Source organism: Pelophylax lessonae (genome assembly GCF_965119305.1).
Source record: "Pelophylax lessonae genome assembly, chromosome: 13".
NCBI classification, from domain to species: Eukaryota; Metazoa; Chordata; class Amphibia; order Anura; family Ranidae; genus Pelophylax; species Pelophylax lessonae.
The window spans coordinates 158,642,333-158,664,235 of record NC_138780.1 but is presented as its reverse complement, the minus strand read 5'-3'; the positions used below and the strand labels follow the sequence as shown (position 1 = coordinate 158,664,235).

Below are 21,903 nucleotides of genomic sequence, written 5' to 3'. Positions count from 1 at the left end.
CCATATATGCTGAGCGTAGATGCTGTTTGTGTCAGAATATATACAATCAGTGTGGCAGCCGACGAGTACCTGCAAGAGAAACAGGTTAACAAAAGAATGAAAAACAAAGTACAGTAGGAAGAGTAGAAGAACATAAATATAACTGAGACAACTGTTTTTGGCTTTTTTATTTTATATTTTTTTGTATTTTATTTTTAACACTTTTTTTTGTGAACTGCAATTTTCCAGCTTAGGGTCTCTCAAAATGTCGATAGCCATCGAACGTCTTTCTAGACCCTGTGTTTGTGTGCCCTACACTAAAACTCTACTAGTGTATGGTAGCGCTCGAAACATTCTCCGATGCAGAGACCAGGTTGGTCAGAACAGGTGGGACAATAACGGGTGTCACGCCTAAATCTGCGCCTGCTACAGAAACAACAACATCTTTGGCAGTATCTTTGGGTAGGGGTACTCGGGAGGACATGTGAAAAATGTCTCTCATGCAGCCGGCTCACTGCATCTGGAAGGGGAAGTTGGGCAGGAACACCACCTCCTGGGTACAGGTAGGCATTTATGATCTCTTCCTGGAATTCTCGGAAGGATTCGGTTCGTCATGATGCCCTGTATAGGAGAAAGGCGTTCAGCATAGCCAATTGGTATAAGTAAACAGACACTTTTTTGTACCAGCGTCTGGCTTTACGGGCAACTAAACACGGCGCCAAAAGCTGGTTGTTACGGTCCACCCTTCCCATATTAGTTATATTCGTGGACACAGAGGGGTTTCTCCATAACACCAGTTGCCGTAGTAATTTGGATCGTCGTGTCTGCGTGAAGGGAGGACAGAACGAAAACATTCCTTGTATCCCTCCACTTCACTGCAAGCAATTTGTCCGTTTTCAAGCAGGCTCTCTTCCCCCGACTAAGCCCCGTTGATTAGGTTGCACGGTGCCACATGCACCAGTTTGTAATTCAAGAAGATGATTAAATAGTGTCACGCTTCTGTAAAAGTTTTCCACGTACAAATGGTACCCCTTTCCGGACAAGGGTGACTCCAAGTCCCAAACTATCTTGCTGCTGCTCCCTATGTAGTCTGGGCAGTTGGGGGGGCTCCACGGAGCTATATTTTCCCTCGTAGACCCGGAAACTAACTGTATAGCCTGTGACCCTGTCACACAGCTTGTACAGTTTGACCCCGTATCTGGCACGCTTGCTGGGGAGATACTGTTTTATAGCAAGGCGGCCAGTAAACTTAATCAGGGACTCGTCAACGCAGACAACTTGTTCGAGGGTAAACAAGGCATCAAAATGTAGTTAATAAAAGGTCAATGAGTTTCTGGACTCCTCCCGGTTTCTTGCATCTTTCATCCTCTGCTACACTTTCGTTTCTGGATTCTGAGTCATGGGGAAAGCAATAGAATTGTCAAAGGATCTGCGGGAAAATGTAGTTGAACTGTATAAAACAGGAAAGGGATATAAAAATATATCCAAGGAATTGAGAATGCCAATCAGCAGTATTCAAACTACTTTAATCAAGAAGTGGAAAATGAGGGATTCTGTTGAAACCAAACCAAGGTCGGGTAGACCAACTAAAATTTCAGCCACAACTACCAGGAAAATTGTTTGGGACTCAAAGAAAAACCCACAAATAACTTGAGGGGAGAAACAGGACTCTGAAAATGTATGACCGTTTTAAGATGCACAATGAGGCACTTGAAGAAAGATGGGCTGCATAGTCGAGTCGCCAGAAGAAAGCCATTACTACGCAAATGCCACAAAGTATCCCGCTTACAATACGCCAAACAGCATAGAGACCAGCCTCTAACCTTCTGGCACAAAGTGATTTGGAGTGATACCAAAATTGCGATTTTTGGCCACAACCATAAACGCTACATTTGGAGAAGGGTCAACAAGGCCTACGATGAAAGGTACACCATTCCTACTGTGAAACACAGAGGTGGATCGTAGATGTTTTGGGGATGTGTGAGCTACAAAGGCACAGAAAATTTGGTCTGAATTGATGGCAAGATGAATATGCAGTATGTTATCAAAAATACTGGAGGACAATTTGCATTCATCAGCCCGGAAGCTGCACATGGGACATACTTGGACATACCAATATGACAATGATAGCCTAAGAATTTACAGAAGTGGAGGCTTTTTGCCAGGAAGAATGGGCAGCTTTACCATCTCAGAAGATAAAGAGCTTCATCCACAAATACCACAAAAGACTTCAAGCGGTTATTGATGTTAAAGGGAGCAATACACGGTATTAAGAACTGGGGTATGTAAATGTTTGTTCAGAGTCATTTGGGTAGTTTCTGTTGTCATTGGGCTTTAAATGGAGTAAACACAGTTGATTGATAAGAAATGGCTTCAGCCAAACGCTAACCATGAGTGAAAGAAAAGTTTTTGTGTTATTCATATTCTCTGAAAAATGGTCAAGAAATCGTAACTTCTGCCAGGGTATGTAAACTTATGAGCACATCTAGAAGTATTAATATTAGTGTTGATGTTATAACATATGATACGTTTAGGATAATTATTCACTAGAAAGCTAAAATGGCGCTTACAAATCTGTTGCAGAGATGTTGTCCTACTAGTGCCATTACCAATGTATCATTCTGCAAGTGTGTGTTGTGTGATTAGGAACCCTATAAAAAGAGGAATCTGAAATGTATCAGACCAGAGCATGCTGGGTGGTTTTATAGGGGCGTGCACTCGCGTAGCTACGTTCAGTTTTTTTAATAAACCTTTTTATTTGGAACTTTCTCAGTCTAGAGGTTGTTTCTTATAGGTCAATTTAAATAAGAATTTCCTATGCAATGCTAACGAGTCAATAATTGATGGCAACTTTACCATTAATTGTAGAAAAATTATTGTAGTACATGTTAATAATTAAAAAAATAATAAAAATAAAAAATCTATAAAGAACATATTAAACTGATGGTTAGCTGTTAGTATAATTCATAATATAGGAGGCTCATATAAATAGTACATTAACCACTTGCCGACCGCCCGTCGTAATATTACTGCGGAAGGGAGGCTCGGCTGCGTCCAGTCACGTAATACTATGTGACTGGATTGCATGTGGTCTCGACACTGCGGGAGGCGGGTCGCGGGAGGAGCAGCGGTGATTTCCGCTGCCCTCCTGTGATCGCCTGGGAAACCGAGAGAAGTAAACAAAGCAGGCGGATCTTCTGTCAGACAGGCAGGGACAGATCAGCAGTTTCAGCTAAGCTGAAACTGTGATCTGTCTGTGCCTCTCACAGACCCCCCCCCCCCCACACACACACAGTAAGCATATTAGGCATACATTAACCCCTTTGATCACCCCCAGTAATGACCCCTTCCCTGCCAGTGTCATTTATACAGTAGCTGTGTATATTATTTAGCACTGATTATTGTATTCGTGTCACTGGTCTCCAAAAAGTGTCAAAAATGTCAGTTAGGGGTCTGATCTGTCCGCAGCAATGTCGCAGTCCCGCTAAAAATCACAGATCGCCGCCATTACTAATTGAAAAAAAAAAAGAAATAAAAGTCCGAAAATCGATCCCGTAGTTTGTAAACACTAACTTTTGCGCAAAGCAATTAAAATACGCTCTTTGGGATGGTTTTTTTTTTTTTTTACCAATAATATGTAGCAGAATACAAATTGACCTAAACTGGTGGTAAAATAATGAATTTTAAAAATTTTGTTATTGGGAATATTTTATAGCAGAAAGTTAAAAAATATGACGGTTTTTTTTTTCTTCAAAATTGTCGCTCTTTTTTTGTTTATAGCGCAAAATCTAAAAACCGCAGAGGTGATCAAATGCCACCAAAAGAAAGCTCTATTTGTTGGGGAAAAAAAAGGACATCAATTGTATTTGGGTACAGCATCGCAAGACCGTGCAGTTTTTTGGTAAATAACGCAGTGCCAAATCGCAAAAAATGGCCTGGTCATTAATGGGGTAAAATCTTCCGGGGCTGAAGTGGTTAATAAATAGTATATTAATGTTAATGTTCTTTACCCCTGGGTAAAGAACATTAACACGAAAATCAAACAACAAATATTATAAATTGACCCTAAAGGCTGGATGATAAACAATAAAAATGTACAAAAAATGAGGATATTACTGTATGGCTGTCTATTTTGGCCGTACTTACAGTACGTGTCTAGGAAAAACAACAACCCTACCGAATATGTTTATAGTGGAAGTATATAGAGATGATGTTAACATGGTATATGATACACCAAACTTATCTGCTTGTATAGGTGTCACTTGCTGCTCTACAGCTTGGACAGCAGGTTGATAGATTGAAAGGTTGTTTTAAATGGCTGGCAATCCTGTACAGTGTTGGTAAGATTTATGATGATGAAACTGCTAATGAAAAATGGAAGCCTGAAAATGGATCAAACCGGAGCCTTTTGGTAGCATTTTTTTAATGAAACAGACCCACCTGTGTCACTTTGTGTATGTGTTGTTTTTTTTTTTTTTTTTTTTTTATTATATAGAAACTACCATATGTTGGGTTGGGTATAGCTAGATTAAAAATACCCTGGTTAGTATTTTAAGAAAATCCATTTTCCCTGTAGGCTAGATAGCATTCATCTGTGACCAGTGTAATGTGTTGTGATTAAGATTTTTCTCATGTTCACTTGAATCAATTTCTAAATTTTGCCCTGGGCTAGTGGAAATATAAAATAGTTTGCAATGAATTGAGCTCTGGCTGAAGCACCATGTAAATTCTGGATTCCTAATATTGCCAATATCTTGAATGTTAAAATTTTCGACAGGGAAACCGGTTTGTTTGTATGTAAATTATCGAGAGAATTGTATCTTTCTCTTACGTCCTCCGACAGTCGCCGCCACCTTTAAGTCATCACTATTGGGTATTGACTTCCGCTCCGCAGGAGTAGCTAGGCATAAGACTTAGTCAAAAAACAAAAGCATTTAGCATAGACACACCCATGGGGGCTGTCCCACTGGTCAATACCCCCCTGCAGTGATCCCTCCCAACTCAGTTTGTCTCTGCCTAGCGTCAGGAGTAGTCAGGCTTCCCTGTGCTGGGGCTCTAGTCTGGGCCTTTCTAATCTTTTTTTCTTTGATTTTTCTTTAAAAATTTCAGTTTTTCTTTGATTTTACTAGCTGTTTATTTTGTCAGCTTTAGTTTTAGTCGGATCTTCGGATGAAGATGGATTCTTGCGGAGCTGGGAATCGGACTGGCCGCCCTGGCTCTCCAGGGCTGAGGGTCAGAGGGATCCCCAGCCCGCCATCGAGCGTTCAGCCATGTGTTCGTCCTGGCATTATGAACGACCCATCCCTGCTCGCAGCAGGGATGCAGCCTGTGAGATGGCTACCTCACTGGACACATCTGCGGTGCTGCAGTGTCCTTTTCTTGGCTAACGGCATTCCCTGTCAGATGAGGACAGCGGCTTTCCGTTCATAGAGGCACCCCACAAAATCCGGTACAGGTAAGTACTTTCTGTGTGGGGCCTCTGTCTGGGGTGGCAGTCCTGTGTTGCTGTGTGTTCCCCATGTCTGTGCCTGTGTGGGGCTCCCTGATGCGATCCCTGTGGGGGTCGCTTGTACATGCGCTGCGGTGCTGTGTGTTTTTGGGGGCCCCTTCCCGTGTCACTTCAGTGTTTTTAGGGGTGCAGACTGCGTGTGCGGCGGCCGCAGCGGGTAAAAACCGCGCGGTCCGCCATTTTTACTATGGGCAAGCATGTCTGGCTTCACTATGGGCTTATCTGCATGCTGTTTTTGGCGCCATCCGGCGCCATCTTGTGTGTGGCAGAACAATGTTCCGAACACATGTTGGGCGGCCATCGTGCCGAAGCCTCACATTCAGTTCTATGGGCAGCCATTTTCCCTGGGTCTTGCAGCATATAGTTCAGCCTCTGGTGACCTCACTTCCTTTTCCTCTGAAGCAGCGATCGATGTGGTAACACTCTGTGGGGGATCTGCAGACTGTCTCTTCCATAACTCTGTTTTGTCCTTCCTGGCTCAGTTTCTTCTCCTTTTGGGGGTCTTTGTTCACTGCATTTATAGCGATCTTAAAGGACCAGTACCTTTTATTGCACTTTTGTTCTATAACTTGGGCAATGGAATCTCAGGACAGCAAATTCCCTCCAGCCCGTGTAGGGGACCCCAGTCCTGCTGTGGCCCCTGTTATACCTGATTTGGCCGCCGTAGTGGCGTCTTTAGTGTCCAAAATGGAGGTGCTGATGGCTGAACGAGCTGTTAGGCCTAGACTGTCTTTCTCATCTGATTCAGATGGTGATGTGGCTACTTTGGCTGGCGTGCCCTTTTTAGGGTCTCGTTCATCCCTGGATCCACTGGGGTCTGAGCGGGAGGTGGAGGGGGTTGATGATTATCCCCCAGGGTCGCATGAAGCACGCGTGACTATGGATGAGATGATTTCTTCTGTAAAAGAAACATTACACTTGGAGGATGAGCCCAGTCCTCCGGGCATTGTGTCCTCTTTTGGTACAAAGGCGTCACGGGGGGCAAGAGCACGATGCTGCCCCAGAACCCGAAGAACAAGTCCTTTCGGGGCAAGCGGGGTCAAGGGTCTTTTCCTGCCTTTGGGAATCAAACCAAGGGCAAGCCCTTCAAGGGCCAAGGTAGCCAGAAGAAGCCCTGGGTGGGCAAGCAGAAGTTCGGCAATGCCGTTGCGGCTGGTCAATCCGCCTCTGCCTGAAGGGGCGCCCTCACCCAATTCAGGGGTGGGGGAACGTTTGCGCGGTTTCCTCCAACTCTGGCTGCTCCGAATTCCGGACAGGTGGGTTCAGGAAATCGTTCGATCAGGGTACAAGATCGAATTTCTTTATCGGCCGGCGGACAGATTCTTTACCTCAAATGTTCATTTGACCCCAGGGCGCCTGCAGGACCTCCTTGCCCAGGGGGTGATTGTCCCGGTGCCTCATTGGGACCGGTTTCGGGGGTTTTATTCCAATCTGTTCACTGTGCCCAGAAAGGAGGGCAAGGTACGTCCTATTCTGGACCTGAAAGCACTAAACCAATTCGTGCGCGTTCGGAAGTTCCGTATGGAATCTCTCCGCTCGGTGGTGGCCTCCCTGAGTCCAGGGGAATTCCTGGCCTCTATAGACCTGAAGGATGTGTACCTACACATCCCCATTTTCAAAGGTCACCAGAGGTACCTTCGGTTCGCAATAGCGGAGGAACACTTTCAGGGTCAGTTTGGGACGTTATCTTTCGGTCTCGCTTCGGCTCCAAGAGTCTTTACGAAAGTGCTGATGCCTGTTCTGGGCCTGCTAAGGACACAGGGCATTGCGATCTTGGGATATCTGGATGATCTCCTCTTAAGACAGAGTGCCAGCCAGACTCTGCTGCGCAATCTTTCCACTACGGTACAGACGCTCCTGGAGTTCGGATGGACCATCAACGTACAGAAGTCGACCTTGTCTTCTTCGGTTCGTCTTCCCTATATGGGAATGGTCCTGGACTCTGCTCAGGCGAGGGTGTTCTTGCCGGAGGACAAGCTCCGGACCTTACAGGATGAGATCAGGTCCCTCAGGGACGAGCCATCCTCGTCACTAAGGACCTGCATGCGGTCCCTGGGGTTAATGGTGTCGGCCTTCGAGGCGATAACTTTTGCTCAGTTTCACACACGGTCTCTTTAAGTGGAGATCCTGGCCAGGTGGGACAGACTACCTCACTCCTTGGATCTGAGTGTCTCATTGAGTCGCCGGACCAGAATGGATCTGTGGTGGCTTCAGTCCCCAGCTGTGTCGGAAGGAAAGTCTTTCCGTCCGTTACTGTGGACGGTGATTACCACGGATGCCAGCCTGTCGGGCTGGGGTGGAGTCCTGGGCAACCTGTCTGCCCAGGGCACTTGGTCGGGAGAGGAGCCCCTTCTTCTGATCAACGTGTTGGAATTAAAAGCGATCAAGCTCTGTCTTTTCCAGTGGTCGGATCGTCTTCGGGGCCGTCCTGTTCGGGTGCAGACGGACAATGCTACCGCGGTGGCTTACATCAACCACCAAGGGGGCACCAGGAGTGCCCGGGCGGCCCGGGAGGTGACCGACATTCTGTCTTGGGCCGAGACTCATGTCCCGGCAATTTCAGCAGTCCACATTCCGGGTGTGGAGAATTGGCAGGCCGACTATCTGAGCCGCCAGACCCTGGACCAGGGGGATTGGTCCCTGCACCCGGAGGTCTTCCAAATGCTGTGCGCGAAATGGGGATCCCCAGACGTGGATCTGTTCGCGTCTCGGCTAAAAACTACAAGGTGAAAAGATTTGTGGCAAGAACGTGTGATCCATGGGCGGACGCCTCGGATGCGTTGGTGGCCCCTTGGAATCAGTATCGTATGATGTATGCCTTTCCTCCGATTCAGTTGTTGTCCATGTTCCTTCGCAGGTTAGCCTCGGAACCGAACTTGGTGATTCTGGTAGCGCCGGACTGGCCACGCCGGTCTTTGTACGCCGACGTTGTTCACCTGGCAGTAGCGCCTCCTTGGCGGTTGCCAATGCGGGAAGATCTACTGTCACAGGGTGCGATCTTCCATCCTGCTTTACAGTCGCTGGCTTTAACGGCCTGGCTGTTGAAAGCCAGGTCCTGAGAGACAGAGGTCTCTCCCCAGAGGTCATTCCTACCCTGATCAAGGCCTGGAAAGCTTCATCTGGTAAAATCTATTACCGTACCTGGAAAGCTTATTTCGCCTTGTGTGAGTCCAGGGGGCTCTCCCCTCGCTCATACTCTGTATCGAGAGCGTTGGCTTTCCTCCAGACTGGTGTGGACTGGCGCTGGCCACGATAAAGGGCCAGGTATCTGCACTGGCTGTTCTTTTTCAACGCCCTGTGGCGTCTCATTCCTTAATTCGCACCTTCATTCAAGGTGTGCGACATTTGGCTCCTCCCCGGAGGGAGCCTTTGCCTCCATGGGACTTGACCTTGGGTCTGTCCGTATTACAACGTTCTCCCTTTGAAAACATCCGGGAGATATCGTTGCCTCTGCTGTCTAAAAAGGTTGTCTTTCTAGTGGCGATCACTTCGGCTCGCAGGGTGTCAGAATTGGCGGCGTTGTCTTGCCGCTCTCCTTATTGGGTGGTTCACAAGGATAAGGTGGTCTTGCAACCTTATGCGTCTTTTCTCCCTAAGGTGGTCTCTGATTTTCACTTTAATGAGGACATTGTTTTGCCTTCGCTCTGTGCGAAGCCTAAGCATCCGAAGGAGGTTGCATTGCATTCCTTGGATGTTGTCAGGGCGATCAGGGTTTACCTGTCGTCCACGGAATCATTTTGGAAGACGGATTCCCTCTTTGTCCTTCCTGAGGGACCTCGGAAGGGCATGGCCGCGTCTTTGGCGACCATTGCCAAATTGATCAGACAGACCATTGAACAGGCCTATGCCTTGCAGGAACGGGTTCCACCTTTCCCTGTTAAGGCGCACTCTACCAGATCATGGAGTACGTCTTGGGCCTACCGGCATCAGGCCTCGGTGGCCCAGGTGTGCAAGGCTGCGACTTGGTCGTCGGTGCACACTTTTTCCAAATTCTACAAGGTGGATGTTCTGGCATCGGCTGATGCCTCCTTTGGCCGCAAAGTTCTCAGTGCGGCAGTGCCATAGGGGACCCTTGTTTTTTGTGGGTCCCTGGCTGTTTGGGTTTTTTTATCCCCTGGTATATTTGTTTTCCTGGGTCGTTGCTCCTGTTGAGCCTTTTCTTTTGCCCAGACGGTTCTCTTACTGTGCGTGTAAGGTTCCTTTCTCTGATGTGGGTACTGCGTTGCCTTTTCTGTGGTTGCTTCTACCACCCCTCATGTCTACACTGCTTTGGGACATCCCAATAGTGATGACTTGGAGGTCGCGGCGACTGTCGGAGGACGTAAGAGAAAACTGAATTTTTGTAAAATCTTACCGTAAAATTCCTTTCTCTGAGTCCTCCGACAGTCGCCGCCCCCGTCCCTCTTTTTGGGTTTTTTTCTTGTACACCTACTGCTATTCTACCAAACTGAGTTGGGAGGGATCACTGCAGGGGGGTATTGACCAGTGGGACAGCCCCCATGGGTGTGTCTATGCTAAATGCTTTTGTTTTTTGACTAAGTCTTATGCCTAGCTACTACTGTGGAGCGGAAGTCAATATCCAATAGTGATGACTTGGAGGTGGCAGCGACTGTCGGAGGACTCGGAGAAAGGAATTTTACGGTAAGATTTTACAAAAATTCTGTTTTTTCGGAACCTTTCCCATTATTTTCTGGTAGGACGGTGCCTCCTAATTGCCTGCTGTCTAAACATTGGTTTGAGGATGTGTATGTATGAATTTGATGTAGGAACTTTAGGTTGTTGGCTTCTTGAGGGCAGGGATTAAGGGTAATGCACAATGTGTAAAGTGCTACGTAAATTGTCTGCACTATAGAAGTACCTGGAAAAAGTGAAAATGTAATTTAATATGTATTTCTTTTTCGTTCATTGACGGACACAGCTCCATATTTTCTTGACCGTTGAGTTATGCTTGCCCCCTACAGGAGTAGGACACTAGGTAGAAAAAAATTGACTAAGCCTATTGGACAGTCCTAAGGGGTATACACCCACTTCCTGCTATAGGACTTCAGTTCCTGCTATAGGACTTCAGTCTTTCCTTCCTTGACTGATATAGCGACATATCTTAAGTAGTAGTGAATGGGTTATGCGAGGCATCCTAAGAGTAGGACACTAGGTGGAATAGGGTTAACAAAGTTAACAGAATTTTCAGCTATGCCCATGGGGCAGTCCCAGGTGGTATACTCCCACCTCCTGCTTCTAGGATTTCGTTTTTTTTCTGCCTAGTCAGGAGTAAGGACCTAGTTCCTTTCTGGGATCTTTGGTCCTGGCATTTTTCTTTGTAAACTGATTTGTTTTTTTTATTAAGTTCTGTTCCTGTGAGAACTCCAATCAACTGACGGACTGGGCGAAGGACTGGATATTTTAATGTCTTCCTGGTCTGGCCAGAGAGCGTGTGCAGTCCTCCGCTCCACGCTAGGTCGGCTGCGACATAGTCCCACTGGATGGGGCCTGAGTAGCAGCGTACCTCTAACCCGCAACACCACCACCCCCCCCCCCCCCCCATTCCAAGATGGGGAGGTGGTTTGCCTGCTGTAGTGCCCACCCGGGGATTGATGTGGTTGTTGCTGAGCGGGCTGTCCAGGTCGCACACGAGGGCCTTCGAGCAAGTTCCTGGTCCCCTGGGGGTTAGTGATTTGGGCAATGAGGTCCTTTAGGCTCCCTGCAGTGGTATAGGCTCGGGGGGAGCGGATGTCTCATAATCCGCGGGTCTGCTCCTCACGTGGCTGGATCGGGCCAAAAGGTGTCCGAGCAACTGACCAGGCTTTCTGAGCTCCTAACTGAGATGTTTTTTTTTTTTTATTTGACAGTTTTTAATTTTTTATATACATACAAAAGAAAAACAGGACAAGCAGCTAGGACGAACAAAAAGAAATATATATGACACAGAAATACCAACAATATTAATTCATTATGGCATCTGCTCTCAACAACCACACGGGAAGGGAAAAAAGGAGGGGGAAAAAAAAAAGGGGGGGGGGGAACCTGCCCCTAACCCATCCCCTAACCCAATCTCCAAAAAACACAGGGGTGCAAGATACGAATGTCCATAATCGTCTGGTATATACCCATTGGTCTAATCACTAATGTGCATACGTGCCACCCACCCAATTCTCATCAACCCCCCACATGGCGATGATGAGTAAACCAAAGCAAACCTCATTATCATTTGAAATAGAAATTAATGCTGCGCTATGGTAGGTGCTAGAGTGCAACTCAAAGTGCTGCTGTGCAAAAATCAAAAAGATTCTTAAACGTGACAATACAAAAGAACTGCGCAAAATGGTTGTAATTGGCATAAAATATGAATCACCAAAATACCATAAATTGACAAATATGAATATAAATATATAAGACAGATATACCTAAAACCCTGTGCAATAAATATAAGTAAAAAACAGTATCATACACCCTGTGAGGTGAATATGAAAGTCCGTAGAAATTATATTAATTATAATAAGTCAATCAAAAATGCATAAAATCCAAAGTGCTTCAGCAAGTAGCCAGTGAAAGATAGTCCACAAAAGGTGCTCAAGTGCTGGAAATTCTGTTCAAAATCATGCTGCCATGGTGTGGTGAAAAATGGTGACTTTCCTCTCCCCCAGGATGTTACACTTACCGGACAAAATGGACCCCTAGACAGTATTGTGTAAGGGTCACACAGGCTTAGTCCAGTAAGGAATCCAGGCAATTATCCTTTAGGCCAGGGGTCTTCAAACTATGGCCCTCCAGTTGTTGAGGAACTACAATTCCCATCATGCCTAGTCATGTCTGTGAATTTCAGAATTTTACAAAGCCTCATGGGATGTGTAGTTCTGCAACAGCTGGAGGGCCGTAGTTTGGGCATCCCTGCTTTAGGCTGATGAGAACCACCTAGGGACCTCCAATGAACTCAGCAGGATAGGGACCATATGCGGAAGGAAAGGCTCACAATAGTGTAATATTGCTAAAGTAAACGTTTATTAGGAACATAAATGGATCACTTGGATTTCGCATGATAAAAAAGGCAGGCTGGTGCAGTCATTAAGTTGGTATAGCAGATCGTTCAGATCGCGGTGTGGCTCGGGCTCCCCTGGTCCCGGCGTGCGTTCCACCGCTACCGGAAATGACGTCACAGCAAGCGTGGGACCAGAAATTGCGTCAACGCGTTTCACCCTCCTCTGCGTTATCACAGACGTGCGGAGAATAATAAGTGAAATCTCGTATATTCCGGTGCATTAGCCGCCAGGGGTCAACAAAATTTAATATAGAAAGTTCTCGCTGTAGGTGCCGCAGCCGAGCATACAAGATGCATGAAGACTTCGAAGTATCCTTAAGAGGTTCCGAGACAAAGTTTAAAATCTCCCCATCACCAAATTACCTTCCCTAAATCCCAGGATAAGAGGTATTAACCGCTGTAGGAATGCCAAGTGGTCTGAATTAGGCAGGTAGACATTTACCAGTGTAAGTTCTGTGTGGCCAGTACTTCCCTTCACTAGCAAATTTCTTCCCATAGGGTCTGCCAGTACCTCCTTGGGAGTCCACATAATTGCTTTGGAAATAAGGATACTAACCCCCTTAGATTTTGTGATGGGAGAAAGGGCATGATATGCCCAGGGAAAATCTCTATTACAGAGATTAGGTAGGCAATCCTTCCTAAAATGTTTCCTGTAAGAATGCTATTTCAGTATGGCAACGTTTTAGGCCCTGTAACAACTGTGTACGCTTCTGCCGAGTGGACAAACCTCTGACATTAAGTGTGGAGATCTTACAACCAGCATCTGTGCTGGTTGTTATAGCTATCCCCTCCACCTCCTCTCCTCCACCCCCCCCCCCTCTCGCAGGCCCATCCGGGGCCATAGAACAAAAAAAGGAAAAGAGGGAGAAAAAAAAAATAGGGGGAGACAAATTATACGTATACCCCCACCCTCTTCCCAACCCTTGTATATACAATCTGACTAAAAAAGAGAAAAATTTTGCGCAACCAGGCGCGTCCTACCGTGAGGTAGGTGTGATTGGCGGCTTCGTGAGATATGAAACCCTGAGGATTTAAATAGACAAAAAGACTAAAGAGAACAGTTTCACCACTATATAAACGGAGCTGCGAGCAGAGCGGGCATACCTCTAATATATAGAAGGGGGAGAGAAAAGGGGGGGGAATCCCCCCACCCCCAAAAAAGGGGAGGGGGGAAGAGAGAGAAGCAAAGGAAAAGGAAACCCCCCCCCCAATCACCCCCCCACCCACCACATCACCCGGCTCCCCATCACTAACCAGTCAAATTCACCACATGGCATTATAACTTTAACCCTCCGTCCCCCTCTAAAAAAAAAAAATAATCTTGAGGAGGAGGGAGAGATCACAAGCCGGCTATAACAGCATTTCGTTGTATTTAGCAGTCAGCAAAAATAAAAAGTCAGCAACAAAAACAAACCCCGAATAAAGAGGCAACCGCTCACAGTTCAAGACATAGACAGGCCCCCAGAAAGGGAAAAAAAAGGGGGGGACCTCGAAGTCTATCTCCCATATTCTGAACGGACATCTCTGGGAACCAAGGATCTTTACAAGTCCTGAGATGGAATAGAGTCCTCTTCTATTACTGTCTCTGAACGATTCCTCTGAGGGCGTTGAGGGAGGATTAATGAACGGGTTGGAAAAAGTTATCTGGGACCCCATCCTCCATACACACCCAGCCAGTCAGGGACAGGAACTGGAGAGATCCCCAGAAATGAGAACAGATCCGGAAGTTGGTCATACCACCTTAGCAGAAACGTCTTTTTATCTTGTATGACCACTAAATGGAATGGATGGTCCCAAAGAGAAGTAGCCTTTACCCTGTAAATCTCCTCTAACAGAGGTTTCAGCATGGCCCTCATCCGCAAGGTGTTATGAGAGAGGGCTGGTAAAATTCGCAATTGGGTTCCCTCAAAGTCCCAAGGGCCCTGGTTCCAGGCGCGCCTTATAATCTCTTCCTTGAAGGCATAGAAATGGATTCTAATTAAGACATCACGTGGATGTTCTGATCCTGTGCTGCGTGGGGCTTTAACCCTATGAACCCTATCTATTTCGATGGGTTCTGTGAGAGGACGCTCCATTAATCCATTTATAATCTTCACCATATATTCCTTGAGATCAGGGCCCAGAACAGACTCCGGTAAACCTCTAAGTCTAATATTGTTTCTGCGGTTACGATTTTCGTTATCGTCTTGCTTAAGTTGTAATATGGTAATCTGTTTGTAGTAACAACTGTGAATGCTCGAACTCTAAAATCAGATAAGGATTGTGCCTCCTCCACTAGTCCAACCCTTTCATCCACCTGATCCACTTTTAACTTGATAGAATTGATTTCACCTTTTAGGTTACACACGATTGTGGTCGCCATGTCACTGATGTCTTGCTTTGTTGGAATACGGGATACAAACTGCTTCCATTCTGTGACCGGCAGATATTGAGGTGACAAGGTTTGAGGAGCCGATGTTACCCCATGTTCTTCCATGGCTGGATCCTGAGGCGGAGAATCCTGTGTGGGGAGGAGGGGGGATCTCCTGTCTGATCCGTACTTGTTTTAGGTGCTTTTTTTTGTTGAAAAGCTGAGCCTGCAGGTCCGGTGGCCGGGGGTCGCGTCGGCGCCATCTTAGAGGCAGCTGTACAACTATGTATGGCAGTGGGTCGTCTCAGAAAATATGCAGTGATATCCGATCGCTTCGTGGTAACCCCTGACTGTACTGGCGTTTGGGTTTCTGGCATGTAGGCTGCGCGCATGGGGGCCAGGATGCTGGCTGCAGAGGTATAAGCACCGCTCTCACTCACGGAGCTCCGGTTTGCTGCGTCCTCACGGCGCCATTTCCTAGCCACACCCCCCTTGACCCACTGCTATAACTGATTGCGGGGATGCCCCGAGATGTTGATCAATCCAACAGAGCCAACAGAGGACTCGCGTCCTGATCGGGCCCTAAATTTAGGCCACGGTTTTGCTGCCTACTCCCGGCTGGCTGTCCGAGCTTTTGACCAGGCTGTTCGAGCTGCTGACCGGGGTGATGGAGCAGCGGACGGCGTCCGCCTCCCCCCCCCCCCCCCCCAGGACCTATGGACTTCCTGGAGCTTCCTTTGATCTGCAGGGGCACCGTGGGGGCTGCATTTTTTTTGTAAGAAGTGAAGCAGCCATTATTGTGTGAGGGAACTCTGCGCGTCTGCATCACGGCGGCCCCCCCCTTTTCACTTTCTAGGGGGCTATGTTTTTTTATGACCTTTGTGGTGGGGGACTCTTAGGTCTAATGGGTGGTCTTTTTGTGGACTTTTTCTGTGTCTCCTTGCGGGACTGTAGCAGACGACCTTCCTTACTGGTTATGTCTTAGGGTGAGCTTAGCATATAGCGAATCTACTGGGTCTGTGTCCACGCACATCGAGTGCTCTGCGGTGAGAATGATTCCTCTTTTCACCTCAGCTGTCTTACAGATACATGGGGTGCCATTAATTCCGAATAGTCCCCAGATTCAGCTGGGAATCTTAGTACTGTGTGGTTTGGTGCAGTGAAATTTTAGAAATAGTGTTTGCACTATTTTTTTGCATTCGCATGCAAGGGCGCTGGTGAATGCACTGATTGTATAGTTGCAGGATTCTTTCGAAACAGGGGATGCAGTTGCTGCGCAAGAGGTGCCGGGCCCGCAGATTCCCCTTAAAGCTGCAAGGTATTCCCTTTTTTCCACCTACTGTGACAAAATTGTTGTGAGTCAGTGGAGTTGTTCTAAATGCAATATGGCTGTGTCTGAACGTTTCTGTAGACATTATCCCTTGAACAGTCTTGAGTACGTGTGAGGTCCCACCTGTAGTGGACTCTCAGGTTTCCAGGCTGGATAATTCAGTCCTATTTCCGGTAGAAGAGTCTCCAGTTTAAAAGATCCTTTTGACGGGAGAGCCAAGACCTTGATCTGTCACATATCTTCTGTGGCTGCTTTGGTCCTTCGGCTTGTGTTAACTAGTGCATGGTGTTCCGGACTTTCCCGAGAGGGCAAACTTTTGCACCAGGACCTGGAGGGGGAACAGATTCCTCCTGCTTTTGCGGAGCTGGTGGACTAGTTGGTCCAGAGGTTGCAGTTAGTCTGTCCTGCCTCTCTGGATGTGGCTCCCTTAATCTCTGGGCTTTCTGTGGCAGCAGTGATCCTTCGGCGCACGATATGGCTAAAATGCTGTGCTGCGAACTAGTCTTTCCAGATTGCCTTATGTGATCATCCCTTGGTGGGGAGTCGTCTGTTTTGATCCTCCCTGGAAGGATCTCCTCCAGAGGTTTAATGAGGGCTTTGCCTAGTATGCCGACTGAGCTTTCCAGACCTGCAGACAAACACCCCTTCAGCTTGAAGGTGAGGGAGGTGAGGGAGGGCGTCTTTGTTTTTTTGGACCCGTGGATCTCCCTGATTCAAGACAAGTAGGTCCATGGGCGGGTTTGGTTCGGCTACAAGATTGAGCATTCTGTCTTCTCGAGAGAGGTTCTTTCCTTCCACCCTGCCTTCTTTCCCAGACCGCCTGCAAGTTTTTTCCGTGGCGGTGAAAGTCTTGCTACTACAAAGGGTGATTGTTCCAGTCCCAGAATCAAAATGTTTGTTTCATGTTTGCAGGTCCCAGGAGTCTAATACCATTCCACCCTGAATGCGCCCGATCTCATCTGATCTCAGAAGCTAAGCAGGGTCGGGACTGGTTAGTGCTTGGGTGGGCGACCGCCCGGGAATACCAGGTGCTGTATACTTAAAGAAAAGCGAGGCACATCCAATTTTGGACCTCAAGCTTTGAACCCCCTTGTGCAGGTACAGATGTTTCAAATGGGAGTCTATTCGTGCGATGGTGGTATCCCTACATCAGGAGAATCTTCTGGCCTATTGCTATTAAGGACGCTTGCCTTCCTATTCCGATATGTCGAACTAACGCGTTTCCTCCACTTTCCGTGGGCTAGGAGCATTATCAAGAGGTCTACACCACATCCTCTGGACCAATTGTGGGTATAGGATTGTGTATATGGGATTGTAGGTTTGGGTTTTCTTAACAGTTTTTTTTTATTTTTTATTGTTTGAGCCAGATGGACTTGTCTTTTTTCAACCTGACTAACTATGTAACCTCAACCCCTCAGGTTTTTTGCTAGTGCTGGCCCTTGTGTTGGCTTTGTTGTGCCAGCGGGTGTTTGCGATACTGGAGTAACTGGATGATCTTCTTTTGCGAGTCTCCGACTGCTCTAGAGGACAACTGGGTGATTACTGTGAGGACTCTGCAGGAGTTTGGTTGGAAATTCAATTTCCAGGTATTGTCTCTGGTTCCATCCATCTAGTGGGACTATCTGGGTCTTTTCTGGACTCGGCCTCAGCCAGGGTGTTCATTCCATTTGACGAGTTCCAAACTCTATCCACACGAGTTGTCTGCAAGGGATATTCTTGTCATGTGGGGTAAGAATCCACAGTGTCTAGACAACTCTGATCCTATTGAGACGGTTTACGAGAGTGTCCCTGACATGGTGGCTTCGCTCTCCGGCGCTTTGACAGGTAAGTTTACTTGCCCTGTACAGGACAGTGGTCACCATGGATGCCAGCCTGTCCGAGTGGGGTGCTTTTATTTTGGCACAGTTTTTGCTCAGGGGGTCTGGACTCTGTGGACTCTGGAAGAATCCAAACTACCGATCGATATACTGGTCACTTCTTCTGGAGGCATTTCAACAGTTGTGTCTCCGGTGGGGTACTCCCAAGGTGGTCCTTTTGGCCTCTTGTTTCTACAGGAATGTTCTTGGGTTTGTGGCACGGTCTTGGAATCCTTTTGCCAACGCCACAGACGCACTGGTGGCTCTTTTGGGACCAGTATCTTCTGATATACGCGTTTCCTCTTCTAGAACTTCTGCCAAGACTCCTGCGTAGACTCAAGGCCGAATGGATTATGGCCATCCTGGTGGTTTCAGACTGGCCTAGACAGTTTTGGTACACAGATCTCATATGTTTGGTTGCCGATGCTCCCTGGAGACTTCCTTTTAGAAGAGATCTGTTGGCTCAAGGGCCAATCTTCCACCTTTCCTTTGAGTCGCTGGCTTTTACGGCTTGGCTGTCGGAAGCCAGGTGTTGACGACTAGAGGGTAGTCTGAATCGGTGATTCCCACCCTGCTGTAAACTAGTAAATCTACCTCTAGGTAGTTTTACCATCGCATTTGTAGAGCATACTTTGCGGATGTGAATCTCTTGGGGTTCTCCCCGGATTCTTTTCGGTGACTTGGATTTTGGCTTCTTTCGTCGTCCTTTGGCTACGTTTTTCTGTGGTTCAAGCCTTTTTTCTGGGGTTCGCCACTTGTCTTCCCCAGTGCGTTTCTATTGTCCTCGTGGGATCTCCTCTTGGTGCTTTCGGTTCTTCAGTAACTGATGTTGGATAATATTCACGAGATACCTCTGCTTATGTTTCCCAGAAGGTGGTCATCATGGTGGCTTTTTCTTCTGCACCTAGGGTGTCGGAGCTGGCAGCTTGTCTTGTCCACCTTACTTGGTTGTTTACGGAGATAAAATGGTGCTTCATTCCTGCCAGTCATTCCTTCCAAAAGTCTTCTCTGGTTTTCATTTAAATAAGGCATGTTACATTCCTTGTGTCCTAGCCTAAGCACCCTAAAAAGCTAGCCTTACACTCTTTAGATATGGCTCGGTATATCAGGGTTTACCTGGCGCAGGAAATCAGGGTGTACCTGGCGACGACTGAGTAATTCCAAAAATCAGATTTCCGATTTTTTCCTTACGGATGGATTCTGTTAGGGGCTGGCCTTGTCTGCTGCGACCATTTCCAGATGGATAGGCAGATGGTGGTGTAGGCCTATTCCATTAAGGGTCAGGATCCTCCTTCCGTGTAACGGCGCATTTTATACGGGCGCTTAGTGCCTCTTGGGACTTTCATCATCCGGCGTCAGTTGAGCAAGTTTGCAAAGCGTCCATTTGATTGTCCGTGCACATTTTCACAAAAATTTTTATACGGTGGATGTGTTTGCATCTGCGGATGCCTCTGTTTGGCTGCACGGGTTTGCAGTCCGCTGTTGGAGCGGATTAATCCTCTTTTGAGGGTGTACTTTTTTCTCAGGTGAGCTCCAGTTGTACCTGGTTGAGCTCTTGGGTTACCTGTTTGGCTATGCTTAGTCCTGTTGGGAATTGTTTCTTGCTGTTTGTTTCCCACCCCTCGTGCTGATACTGTTTTGGGACGTAACATTTGACTAATGAAGACATGTTGCTGTGTCCGTCAATGAAAGAAAGAAAAGTGGAGTTTTGTCTTACCGTAAAATCCTTTTCTCTCTATGTTCTTTGACAGACACAGCACCCACCCTTCTGTGGAGTTGGGTTATGTATTCTTCTTACACTGCTTGTTACTAAACTGAGTCCTAGAGCAGGAAGTGGGAGTATGCCACCTAGGACTGCCCCATGGGTGTAGTTTAAGTTATATTAACTTTGTTAACCCTTTTTTGCCTTGTGTGCTACTCCTAGGAAGCGCAGCATAACCCATTCGACTAATGAAGATATGTCGCTGTGTCCGTCAATGTACATCAGAGAGAGGATTTTACGGTAAGACAAAAATCCAGTTTTTACCTGCTGTATATGCATTTTATCTGTTTGTAACTGGGACCAAGATTGTGCTGAGCCCCATTGTTTGGATGATTTTATATGTATGTCTTCAGGGGTAACACATTCTGTTGAGTAAATAAAGAAAACAAAGTTGTGCATGTATAAAAAAAATTTTTTTTCTCTTGACAGGTGGTTTTGATGTCTGCTACAATAAACTGCAGAGAGTTTGCAGATTATTTTGCCACACCAGTCCTCAGCAAATTTGTCCCAGCATACATTTTCAATGTTGAAGGAAAGCCGTATGACGTTGAGGTGTTTTACCTTGATGATTTGAAGCATATTCCTATGCTTAAGGTAGGCAGACAAAACACTTTAACAAAGGTCTCTTGGGGAATGGTGGTGGGGGTTATAGTTTAAAATGTTATTAAACCCTTCTCATTCTTTTAGCTTAAAAATGACAACTCTGGTTTAAAGAGATTTTAGGGTCCATTCCCACTGGGCTTAAAAACATTTATAGTTATATTGGAAGAAACCTCCTCTCACAAACACAAACCAGTAGGGTTTTTTCTGCCTCCTAACTCTGAGCTTTAAAATATGCCTCTACAGTGCATCCCGAAATTATTCACAGCCCTTCACTTTTTCCACATTTTTTTATGTTACAGCTCTATTCCAAAATGGATTAAATTCATTTTTTTTCCCTCAAAATTCTAAAAACAATACCCCATAATGACAATGTGAAAGAAGTTTGTTTGCAATCTTTGCAAATTTGTTAATAAAAAAACTACAACATGTACATGCAGTATCTCACAAGTGAGTACACCCCTCACATATTTGTAAAATATTTTATTTTATCTTTTCATGTGACAACACTGAGGACATTACACTTTGCTAGAGTGTACAGCTTGTGTTAACAGTGTAAATTTGCTGTCCCCTCAAAATAACTCAACGCACAGCTACATGTCCAAATTGGGCCCAAAGTGTCACTATTTTGTGTGGCCACCGTGGTTTTCCAGCACTGCCTTAACCCTCTTGGGCATGGTGTTCACCAGAGCTTTACAGGCTGCCACTGGAGTCCTCTTCCACTCCTCTATGATGACATCACGGAGCTGGTGGCTGTAAGAGATCTTGCGCTCCTCCGAACTTCGGTTTGAGGATGCCCCACAGATACTTAATAGGGTTTAGGTCTGGAGACCTGCTTGGGCAGTCCATCACCTTTACCCTCAGCTTCTTTAGCAAGGCAGTGGTCATCTTGGAGGTGTGTTTGTGGTCGTTAACATGGTAAAATACTGCCCTGTGGCCCGGTCTCCGAAGGGAAGGGGGATCATGCTCTGCTTTAGTATATCACAGTACATGTTGGTATTCATGGTTCAGTCAATTAACTATAGCTCCCCAGTGCCGGCAGCACTCGTGCAGCCCCAGACCATAACACTCCCACCACCATGCTTAACTGTAGGCAAGACGCACCTGTCTTTGTACTCCTCCTCACCTGGTTGCCGCCACTAACGCTTGACACCATCTGAACCAAATAAGTTTATCTTGGTCTCATTAGTCCACAGGACATGGTTCCAGTAATCCATGTCCTTAGTCTGCTTGTCTTCAGCAAACTGTGTGCGGGCTTTCTTGTGCATCATCTTTAGAAGAAGCTTTCTTCTGGGACGACAGCCATGCATACCAATTTGATGCAGTGTGCGGCATATGGTCTAAGCACTGACAGGCTGACCCCCCCCCCCCCCTCCCCCCACCCCTTCAACCTCTGAAGCAATGCTGGCAGCACTCATACATCTACTTCTCAAAGACAACCTTTGGATAGGACGCTGAGTACGTGTACTCAACTCCTTTGGTCG

The 21,903-nt window shown here is 46.7% G+C and overlaps 1 protein-coding gene across 1 annotated transcript in view; it reads left to right on the top strand.

Annotated features, from left to right (window-relative positions):
• TDRD9 (tudor domain containing 9) overlaps window positions 1-21,903 on the top strand; it is a 789,496-nt gene that overhangs the window by 231,489 nt on the left and 536,104 nt on the right. The window contains exon 5 of the mRNA XM_082275596.1: window positions 20,249-20,413. Within this exon, the coding sequence (XP_082131722.1) occupies window positions 20,249-20,413 (165 nt within the window). The remainder of the gene's footprint in view (window positions 1-20,248; window positions 20,414-21,903) is intronic.